Source organism: Girardinichthys multiradiatus, chromosome 15 (genome assembly GCF_021462225.1).
Source record: "Girardinichthys multiradiatus isolate DD_20200921_A chromosome 15, DD_fGirMul_XY1, whole genome shotgun sequence".
In the NCBI taxonomy this organism is placed as follows: Eukaryota; Metazoa; Chordata; class Actinopteri; order Cyprinodontiformes; family Goodeidae; genus Girardinichthys; species Girardinichthys multiradiatus.
This window is the reverse complement of record NC_061808.1, coordinates 24126608-24138412: the sequence shown is the minus strand read 5'-3', so window position 1 is coordinate 24138412 and position 11805 is coordinate 24126608. Positions and strand designations below refer to the sequence as shown.

Here is an 11805-nt window from a genome sequence, read left to right as displayed (position 1 = left end):
ACTCAGAGGTTAAAGGATATTGTTAGAGTTAAAAAGCTGATAATTACAGATCAGTGCAAAATAAGACACAAGATGAACCAAGTAAGTTTGACTTGCAAGGGTGAGAGCCAGTCCTCTGCTAAACAGCGACTTCCTTCTCACACACCGGGAGAAGGCCTTGCACCAGCCTTTTATTTACAACTCACATTCTTACAAGTAAAAAGCGGAAATCGGTTCAGCCAATTCTTACAGAGATTTCAACTTAGAAGAGTGGTCATTCCCATATATGGTATAAGCATGTCATGTCCAGAGAGTGATCCACTCCAGACCACATTCCTTAACTCTCCACTCCCTTTTACACACTAAAAAACAATCACAGGAATCATCTTAACCAAAGTAGAACTTAAAACATAAACCTAGTTTATACTAAACAATGATAACTTATATAATTTTTTCCAACAATTCCCTCCTGTTTATTATTGATTAGTTTAATAACACATTCATGTATACACTTCCAAAAGCTTTATGTATACACCTCATTAAACATTAAACTATTGTTAAGTTTAGTGACTTCTCCTCCAAAGTGTCATCATAGTTCTGGTCCTCGTCAAGAAGTTGGTAATCCTGGGACAACACTGTATCAACAATTCCTCCAACCATCCTTAATATCATTGCTCTGATACAGGGAATAACACACAGAGTAAAAAGGCAGAACAACAATAACACAGCGATGACAGGGGTTATGATTTTCAAAAGCAGTTGCCACCACGGTCCTGAAGTAAGCCACAAAAAAAAACTTCCCCCGCCGGGATGGACATCCTGCTGCATACCCCTTTTAATTTCATTTAATTGGCATATAGCATCGCTCACTATGTGTCCATCTTCGCCGTTGGTGTCATCAGGGATGTAGGTGCAGCAGATCTCGTTCAGGAGAGCGCAAACTCCCCCAAATGAAGCCGTCAGCAGGTCCAACACCATCCTGTTCTGCAACACCACGGTTCGAAGAGCTGTGACTTCTGTGGACAGTCCTGTGAGAGCTTTTGTGGTGGCATTAACAAACAGTCCCAGTCGATAATCTATAGTTTCTAATCTAAGCATGTTCTTTCCTACTCCCAACCATGGAAATAAACTTAGCAAAATCTTATTTCCTGTTGATCTATGCTTAAATGCGTCAGGAACATCTGATCCCCACACAGTGTCATGTGGCTTCACACGGATGAGTTCCCTCTTACTCCTATTCAGGGAAGGTTGAACTGAAATGACATAAGTGTGATCAGTGACATATACAGGTGTGCATACACCACTCCAACTTAGAGGCAACTGCAAATAAATGGCAGTTCCACACATCCAGTGAAATCCATCTATTGCATAAGTGCCCTTTAGATCATGGACCTTTCCCCGTGGTCCAGCTTGGTGTAAAGAATAATAGTAAGTCGTTTTACACATGCACATTGGAATAGTCCCCACTGGAATGGAACCGGTGCCCACAACACAATGAGAAAAATAGGAACCTGCAAGAAGCTCCACATATGGACACAGGAGTTGTAACATTAAACTGTTTAAATTTTGTAACATCACAGTTGTAAAATGTTACATTACCTATTACCATGCAGAAACTGGTACTGGCAGCAGAAACGCTGTTTCTGATAAAACACTCATCTCTTGGCGCTGGTACTGGTCTAGCTGTTAACCTGGGCTGGTTGGAAGAGATAGGAAGTTCAGTACATACATAACAACCAGAAATGTTTCTGGACTTGGTTACAATTTTTCATAATTGGTACCAGCTGTTTGTCTCAAACAAGTAATTTATATCTTGTATAAACATTCCATGGAAATCTGCATGTATCCGCCTCTTTAATTTCTGGTGATTATGAAATTGTGGTAATGTCTGGCATATTATTAACACAATCAGGATACACATGAAAAAAAAAAAAAATGTTTCAACATCTTTCCTTTAGATTTACCTATCAGTCTCTCTCTTACCCCTAAAAGCTAGGAAAGACCGTTGGTTTCTTCACTGACATTGAGACGAAGCCTCCTCTAGATGGCAACAACCCCTTTGTAGTCAGGCTTCATCATTTCCAGCCTGAGTGGAAAGACTGACAGGCTCACCTCTTACAGTGTACTTTGTATAAGTAGCCCCCTCTTGGATTTTCACAGCGGTAGGAGTTGTCAATAACACTTGGAATGGACCGTCCCCCTTTGGATCAGACCACATTTTCTTCTTAATGGTCTTAATCAGCACCCAGTCACCTTCTTTCACGTCACCGACAACCTGTAGGGCTTCAGACACATCATTTGGCAGATTATTAGCATTTTGTATGTCTCTAAACCATAATGTCTTCCTCATGTAGTCTGCTAAGGTCGCATCTTGTGGATCTTTTAGGTCTTTTTGTAAATCAGGAATGTAATAAGGTCTGCCATGTATTATTTCAAAAGGTGTTAATCCACCCTGAGCTGATGGGGTTATCCTCATATTAAGTTTTACTATATCTAAACATTCAACACAATTTATTTTTGTTTCTTCCATTGTCTTCCTAAGCTTACTTTTAACTGTCCCATTTGTTCTTTATACTAACCCTGCACTTTGGGGGTGATAGCTACAGTGTGTTTTCAGATCAATCTTGAAACATTTACCAAGTTCTTGTATGACTTTGTTAAGAAAATGTATATTCCATTATTACTATAAATCCTTCTTGGAATTCTAAATGTACATAGTCCTTTTTGCCACTGTAATAGCATCTGGTCCTTTGCAAGGAAAGATTTCCTTGGGGGTAATGTTTCAGACATGTCAAACAAGATGCACAAATCTTTTTTTTTTTTTTAGTAAGTATTAATTATTAAATCCATATGTAGTAAATTGTTGTTCATTACCTACCCTCCTGTTCAGACATGGCTTCTGCACATGGCTCACATTTGCAACCAATTGAAACATTGATTTAATTAATATAGGGTTTCCTTCAGGGCATCTAGTAATCCCTTCACATTTACACTCAACTAATTTAGGTGGTAACAGTACATCATCTTATAATTTCAGTAATAACTCAGCATTTTTCCGTTGTGCTACAAATTATACCTTTTTATTTCTTTCCATACATAATATGTGCTGTCCAAGATGTTAATAAAACCTTGTATGGTGTCATGATAGACAAGGTTAAATAATATTTAATTGGATCTTTCCTGCAAATGTTTCTCTTTGGCCATGATAACGTTGCTCTCTTTTAATCATCTGGTTCAATAACAAATGTATTTTTTTTGGTATTCATCAGCAAGATTATAACAGCTCTGAATAATCTATTCTAATTTAGTTTTATTTAGATGCATCTATTCTAATCTTTTTTTTTTATGCAGTAAGTCCTCATTATATTAAAGAATGAGGTCACTATTTCTATTAGTTGCTATTATTTTAATAATGCTTGGTTTAGTTTAGGTTTCATTAGTTCTAAAAAACTCAGTCCTCTTCAGTTTAGAAGGCTTAATAAAATTAATGAACACAAAAATGAAGAGCATGTTATGTCTTATAATCTTAGTTTGTCTTACCCAGTTTTATAAACACACCTGTACAGTTTCAATCATCTATAGCTCTTCCCTTTTTAATTACACTTTGTATTTATTTCAAGTAACTAAAGTTTATTTCAATTAATTCAAGTTTTTCAATTTCAGGAATAGTAATTCTGTCCAGTAATTTTGTTAAGGAGCATTTCATCTTGTGTTAAATTTTAAATCTAATTTGATCATTCTGAACCTGACTGGAAAAAGTCCAAACATCTGTTAAAATCCTTTTATTTCACCATAAAAATTGACCTAATATAGTACTGTTGAGGATCAGACTTGCACGTAAATTCTTTAATTATTATCATGCACATATACCCTAATTTTTACATAACATAAAACAAACATTTCACAAAAACAGACAGACAAAATGGACAGACATTGGCCACATAAAATTTAATTACTCTGTTTGTAAAAGAATTTCAACAAAATTAAAGACAAGTCTATGAGCTTTCTTATGTTTATCAATATTTCAATTCAGGTAGAACCTTTACTATCTTTAGATGATTTTGGAAAATTCTGGAAACCTTATTGAGGTAAAGGTTTGGCAAATGATCATTAGAACATCAGACCTTTATTAGTGCTTTTAAGGTCCCTCAAAGACACTCTTTAATGAAATCAATCATTCCCATTCACACACATTCACACACTGACAACTTTTCCCCCCATGGCTGTCATGAACATCCACTTGATGGTTTTTAGGATTTTGTATTTTTATCATGTAAAGCGCTTTGAATTGCCCTGCCTGCAATGTGCTGTACAAATACATTTACTTAGTTACTTCTCTATCAGAGCAGTTTCATTTACAAAAATTCCCATATAATTTCCTTTTTATATATTTTTTAAAATGCACATTGTTTTCTCATATCCCCTTTTGTTTCCACTAGGTCTGTTTTGAATGCTTCAATTCTTTTTTATCCACCAAGGATCAATAAGGTGGTGTTTGTGGGGTCCACCTTGAAGGTGTTGTCTTTTGGGTCCGTCCAGTCTGGAGAAGTGCCAGGTTATCATTGTCAGGTCAGTGAGGTTCATAAGTCAGTCTGAACTTTGGTCATTTGGTCTTTGGTCGTTTTTGGTCATTTGGTCTGTGCACATAATGTCTCATGGATCCAACCAATGATTAGTCAACAAAACTTCCACACAGTGTGATGTTATCTCTCCAGCTTCCACCTGTTGAAGAAAAAATTATTGTTAATAAATGAACTGCATTTCCCAGGAACACTGCATTCCTCCTGGATAATCATCACCTTTTGAAAAACGTCATTATTATATTAGTCAGTTGTTTCACATATTCAATCAGATCATTAAACATTGCAGTAGGTGAAATTATTAGTATCTCATCTTCCACATAGAAGGTATCAGTAGGGGGTTGTTTTTTCTTTCCACTGACCACCTTTTCAGCATGCATTGCCCAGTTCTGCCAACTGCTAACCGAGCAGGTGGGTAGATCAATATTATGTTTTGTGACCCAGTTTCGAATCTCAGGTAAAGCATTTGCCTGGAGGGCATTTGTTAACTGCTGTTTATAGGGACTGTCGTCAACATTATCATGTTGCAGTCCACTATTCCTTTTAAACACTTCTTCCATTCTCAGTCTATACTCAATGACTGGCTCTCCTATTTTCTGTTTAGTCTGGTTAATAATGGTATAATCTGCTCTCTGTCTAAACTCTCGTCTAACATTGACCCACAGCACCGCAAGTCGTGCTGTCAACTGTTGGACGTCATGAGCCAGAGGCTGCCCTGGATTGTTATCCTCCATTGGATTCCAGACACCCTGCACTCTTCCCTAATCTATGCCTAATTTTGTCATTAATACTTGTTGCATCTCCACCCCATTTAGATGATAACTTCCTCTCATCATGTCCATTCCATTAATAAACCCTTCAGGATCCCCTTTTGGGTGAGGAATACCCTCCACTGCCTTTTTAATGTCCTCTAGGGTCCAGATTATATAGATTAACACAGTTCTAGGTACACCGCCAGAAACATTGGGATTTGGAACTTCTATCATAAGAAAAAGATCAGCAGTGTCATTGAGGCCATCCAGTTTAATTGCCTGTTTTCTCCGTCTAGTATATTTTTCTAATGGGGAGCTGGTTAATAAAACTGGGGATCCCTCTCTCATAGTTTGTGAAGTCAGAAAAACTGATGGTGAATATGGTGATGCCTCTTCAGTTATTTGTCCCACTGGCGCTGAGGGTTCAGGCACTATCGCAGCTGCAGCAGCAGGCTGGGGCTGTGGCTGCCTGCCCCTCCCCCTTACTACACAAGTGTCATTATCTTCTTGTCTGGCAACGGCTATATAAATCTCCTTGCTCTTTTTATTGTTCCCTGGCTTTCTTTTATAAGCTTCAGCAAGCCAATTTTTTGCCCTTATTAATTCTTGGCTGGGTGTTTTCCTTTTCCTAAGTTTGTCTTTCTGTTGTAATCTCTGTACCAAATGGGTACAAGCAGGAACCAAAAGATGTCCTTTAAAATCATAATCTTTCTGCCATTTAGCGGGATTTTTTACTGTATCTGGGTCTTTTGAGTGCATAAACTTTCCATCTCCTTCTAACGAGGGCTGTTTCCGGACGCAGTTCCCCGTTTTAAGAGTTTGTTTTTTATTTTATTTAAAAAATTTTTATTTAAAATTTGTTTTTTTTTATCTATACAAAACTATTGTTAAAAACTGAGTTCTACTTCCATTAATTTATATTAGCACTATTTATTTGATTCTCTTTCTTTTATTATATATGCTTTTATCATATTTACTCTAGTTTATTTTTATTCAGACTCCAAAACAGAGGTGCATTTATTATACATATCTTGTACCATCAAATCAAACAAAATTCCTCAATGGGCCCCCAACATCTCCTGGAAAACAGGCTTCTAGTTCAAAACCTAGTTTTGATCCGGTCTTCCGCTTTGAGTGCTAATCTCGGAGAATGCAGGAGTTTTAGACTGAGATTTGATGGCACCTAATATCCAAATCAGAATTCCCTATGTCACCTCTCTGCTGTCAACAACTTTATGTTAACACCAGCAAGATTTCGTGTTGTCTTACTGAGAGTGCCGTGTGATTCTGCAGACACACACACACATGCACCAACACACAATCACTTATAGGCCTAAATCACCTAGACTAGATTTTCTATTTTTTATGCGCCTTTCTTTTTAAACTCAGAATTTTTCCATGGAGTTGGTTACTTTTGAATCTCCTTAGGGGGAATTACGAGTACCTCTAAACTCAAAAACTCCTCGTACTCGTCATCTTCCGCTTTATCCGGGACAGGGTTGCGGGGGCAGCAGACTCAGCAGAGACGGCCAGACGTCCCTCTCCCCAGACACCTCCTCCAGGAGCCCAAAGCGTTCCCAGGCCAGCCGAGAGACATAGTCCCTCCAGCGTGTCCTGGGCCGTCCCCTGGGCCTCCTCTCGGTGGGACATGCCTGGAACACCTCCCGAGGAAGGTGTCCAGGAGGCATCCGGTATAGATGCCCAAGCCACCTCAACTGGCTCCTCTCGATGTGGAGGAGCAGCGGCTCTACTCCGAGCCCCTCCCGGATGGCCGAGCTCCTCACCCTATCTCTAAGGGAGTGCCCGGCCACCCTACGGAGGAAGCTCATTTCAGCCACTTGTATCAGGGATCTCGTTCTTTCGGTCATGACCCAAAGTTCATGGCCATAAGTGAGGGTAGTAACGTAGACCGACCGGTAAATCGAGAGCTTCGCTTTTCGGCTCAGCTCTCTCTTCACCACAACAGACCAGGACAGCGCCCCCATTACTGTGGCAGCCGCACCGATCTGTCTGTCGATCTCCCGCTCCATTCTTCCCTCACTTGTGAACAAGACCCCGAGATACTTAAACTCCTCCACTTGAGGCAGGAACTCTCCTCCAACCTGAAGAGGACAAGCCACCCTTTCCGGTCGAGAACCATGGCCTCGGACTTGGAGGAGCTGATTTTCATCCCTGCCGCTTCACTCTCGGCTGCGAACCGCCCCAGTGCGTGCTGTAGGTCTTGGCTAGAGGGGGCCAGCAGGACCATGTCATCTGCAAAAAGAAGAGACGAAATCCTCTGGTCCCCAAACCAGACCCCCTCCAGCCCTTGGCTGCGGCTAGAAATTCTGTCAATAAAAGTTATGAACAGGACCGGTGACAAAGGGCAGCCCTGCCGGAGTCCAACATGCACCGGGAACAGGTCCGACTTAGTGCCGGCAATGCGAACCAAACTCCTGCTCCGCTTGTACAGAGACCGGATGGCCCCTAGTAAAGGGCCCCCGATTCCATACTCCTGGAGCACCCCCCACAGGGCATCACGAGGGACACAGTTGAATGCTTTCTCCAGGTCCACAAAACACATATGGACCAGTTGGGCAAACTCCCATGAACCCTCGAGTACCCTGTAGAGGGTATAGAGTTGGTCCAGTGTTCCATGGCCACACTGCTCCTCCTGAAGCCGGGGTTCGACTATCGGCTGGACTCTCCTCTCCAATACCCTGGCGTAGGCCTTACCAGGGAGGTTGAGGAGTGTGATCCCCCTGTAGTTGGAACACAACCTCCGGTCACCCTTCTTATGTAGGGGGACTACCACCCCAGTCTGCCAATCCAGAGGCAGTGTCCCCGTCCGCCACGAAATGTTGAAGAGGCACGCTTGGCCCCATGGTACCCGTCAGCCGCCTCAGGAGTCCCACAAGCCAACCACAGCCAATAGGACTCCTTCTTCAGCTTGACCACCGGGTTCGGGGATTGCCGCCGCGACAGGCACCGCAGACCTTACAGCCGCACCTACGGGCGGCAGCATCGACAATAGATGCGGAGAACATGGTCCACTCGGACTCTATGTCTCCAACATCCCTCGGAATCTGGTCAAAGCTCTCCCGGAGGTGAGAGTTGAATACATCCTTGGCCAAGGGGTCCGCCAGACATTCCCAGCAGACCCTCACTATGCACTTGGGCCTGCCAAGTCTGTCTGGCTTTCTCCTCCCCCAGTGGATCCAACTCACCACCAGGTGGTGATCAGTGGACAGCTCAGCCCCTCTCTTCACCCGAGTGTCCAAAACATGCGGCCAAAGGTCTGATGATACGACAACAAAGTCGATCATTGACCTCCTGCCTAGGGTGTCCTGGTGCCAAGTGCACTGATGGACACCCTTATGTTTGAATATGGTGTTCATTATGGACTATCTGTGACTAGCACAGAAGTCCAATAACAAAACATCGCTCGGATTCAGATCGGGGAGGCCATTCCTCCCGATCACGCCTCTCCAGCAGGTGTCACTGTCGTTTCCCACGTGGGCGTTGAAGTCCCCCAGCAGAATAATGGAGTCCCCGGGAGGGGCACTACCCAGCACCCACGACAGAGACGCCAAGAAGGCTGGGTACTCCGCACTACCACTCGGCCCGTAGGCTGAAATGATAGTCAGAGACCTCTCCCCAACCCGAAGGCGCAGGGATGCGACCCTCTCATCCACTAGGGTAAACCCCAACACTAGACGGCTGAGCTGGGGGGCGACAAGCAAACTCACCCCAGCCCGCCGCCTCTCCCCATGGGCCTCTCCAGAGTAGAACAGAGTCCAGCTCCTCTCGAGGAGATGGGTTCCAGAGCCCACGCTGTGCGTGGAGGCGAGCCCGACTATTTCTAGTCGATATCACTCGACCCCCTGCACAAGCTCAGGCTCCTTCCCCCCCAGCGAGGTGACATTCCACGTCCCTAGAGCCAGCCTAAGAATCTGGGGATCGGGCCACCGAGGTCTCCACCTTCGTCCGCCGCCCAATCCTCTTTGCACCGGTCCCTCACGGTTCCCCCTGCAGGTGGTGAGCCCACTGGGGGATGGTCTCGCGTCTCTCGTTCGGGCTTGGCCTGGCCGGGTCCCGCGAGGAGCAACCGAGCCACCAGGCGCTCTCTGACGGGTCCCGACCCCAGGCCAGGCTCCAGGGTGGGACCCCGGCTTCGCCGTACCGGGCGAAGTCACGTGCCTCGATTTCGTAGTCGTCATGAGGGGTTCTTGAACCGCTCTTTGTCTGACCCATCACCTAGAGCCTGTTTGCCATGGGAGACCCTACCAGGGGCATTTAAGCCCCAGACAACATAGCCTCTAGGATCATTTGAGCACTCAAACCCCTCCACCACGTTAAGGTGGCGGTTCAAAAACTCCTATTTATTTTTATTTTTAAACGGAATTGGTTGCTTTTGAATTTCCTTAAGGGAAATTACAAATACTTCTAAACTCAAAAACTCCTACTTATTTTTATTTTATTTTATTTTATACCCAGTGGGTTCCGTCTTACCTGTGCGTTCATTCACACTGTCTGTCGAAAAGCGTTGATCCACCTTCCCGGTGCCCCTCGGCTGATTCGGTGGTTACCAACATAGAATTCACTGTGCAGGATTTTTGTTCTCCAGACGTTCTGGAAACTGCGCAGACTGGAACCCCACACGCACCGCTGGGCCCCGGGGTGGCAGATTTCTAGCGATCCGGCTCAAAGGACCAAAGAAATGTTAGAGTTAAAAAGCTGATAATTGCAGATCAGTGTAAAATAAGACACAAGATGAACCAAGTAAGGGTGAGAGCCAATCCTCTGCTAAACAGCGACTTCCTTCTCACACACCGGGAGAAGGCCTTGCACCAGCCTTTTATTTACAACTCACATTCTTACAAGTAAAAAGCGGGAATCGGTTCAGCCAATTCTTATAGAGATTTCAACTTAAAAAAGTGGTCATTCCCATATATGGGATAAGCATGTCATGTCCAGAGTGATCCACTCTAGACCACATTCTTTAACTCCCCACTCCCTTTAACACACTATAAAACAATCACAGGAATCATCTTAACCAGAGTAGAACTTAAAACCTAGTTTAAACTAAACAATGATAACTTATATACATTTTTCCAACATTTATAATCTTGGAGAAGTTGTACGCTAGAGATCTGCGGAAAGTACCAGAAATTTGGCTCTTTGGATTCGCAATTGAGACATACCAGTAAAACTCTTAAGGTAGTTGGAAATTCACAACTGCCTGAACCACAACATTTATTATTTTTCTAAATCTGGCTCCCCAATGTGGCCTTGGCAACTTCTGCTAACTGGCCATCGACAAAATATCTCCTGGATGTTATATAAACACAACGCTCTTCCCCAGCATTCCCCTACCAGCTGTGTGCTGATAGGACTATGCGGCCGATTGATAAAACTTCCACCTCTCTTCTCCTCAAGGACAATGGCGCCCCTATATCAGTGTTGACAGTCTAATTCTTGCAAACACACTCAGACTTACATTCGCACCCTCAAGATTTAGCCTTGCTAAATCTTTACTTATGTGTGTGTTGCTTACCCCTGCTGAGGTTGTTTGTACTATTTCAGATTCTATTCTGCAAAGAAACAGATTCACCGTACTTACTGAGTAATTTGTTGTGTTTAACTTGGTAATAACCTTTACTGCTGCTAGTTTATAAACAGGTTAAATAAAACATCTTACAACACTGCATGAGTTACATGGTAATAACTGTATACAATCTAAGAAGTCAAAGCTTTTCCTTGTCGCTTAAACATATTAACAGTAGCACTTACTTGGTAATATGTGGCAGTTTACTGCGTAATCTGTTGGTGAATAGTGGGTAATTAAGAGACTTTTTAAAAGTAACGTTTTTGCAGTTACCCACTGACTAGATGTAATTACATAGTAATACACTATAACTAGCAAGATGTGGCATTTTACTGTGTAAAACGTTGGTAAATAGTGGGTAATTTACAGATGAGTAAACAGTAATTTGATCGTAATTACCCACTAAAATTAGTTACTATTTACTTACTAGGTAATTACATGGTAATTAGTGGACTGTAAAAGAAAGGGTTACCAAACCAAGGGGTCCATTTTTTTGTTCATGCCATCAAGTGAGTTTGTTTGATCTTGGTTAAGCTCAAGATATTGTACCAGACTCATCCGTTGGGTCCAATTAATGTCCATTTTTATAGGATCCAATTAAAATCATCAGGTTAATTTAGGTTCAGTTCATATAAAAATCCCAGACAAATCCAAATGTGAACCAAATGAACTACATCATACTGCTTACTGAAGATAGGTATGTGCATTCAGAGCTAGAAACCCAGATTTTATCATAACATTTGAGCATTTCTGTGTTTCTTTTTAGTGGTAGATCAAATCCACAATAAATGTCAACATCGGGCATCATTAGGCACTCCAAACAATATAGTTTAGCTGATATAGCCTCAAAAACCTTGGATTATTTTTTTGTACTTTGATTAAACTGCAGCCAATAAAGAAGGAAAGC

General features: G+C 42.6%; 1 protein-coding gene across 1 annotated transcript; it reads right to left on the bottom strand.

The window, feature by feature from the left end:
• Positions 1–376: 376 nt before the first annotated feature.
• LOC124882347 (syncytin-B-like) lies at positions 377–9978 on the bottom strand. The gene is made up of 2 exons (XM_047388685.1): positions 9803–9978; positions 377–2262 (listed from the first exon to the last, which is right to left on the bottom strand). Exon 2 carries the CDS (start codon positions 1552–1554, stop codon positions 526–528), a length of 1029 nt encoding a protein of 342 aa, XP_047244641.1. The 5' UTR covers positions 1555–2262; positions 9803–9978; the 3' UTR covers positions 377–525.
• Between the last annotated feature and the right edge of the window lie 1827 nt (positions 9979–11805).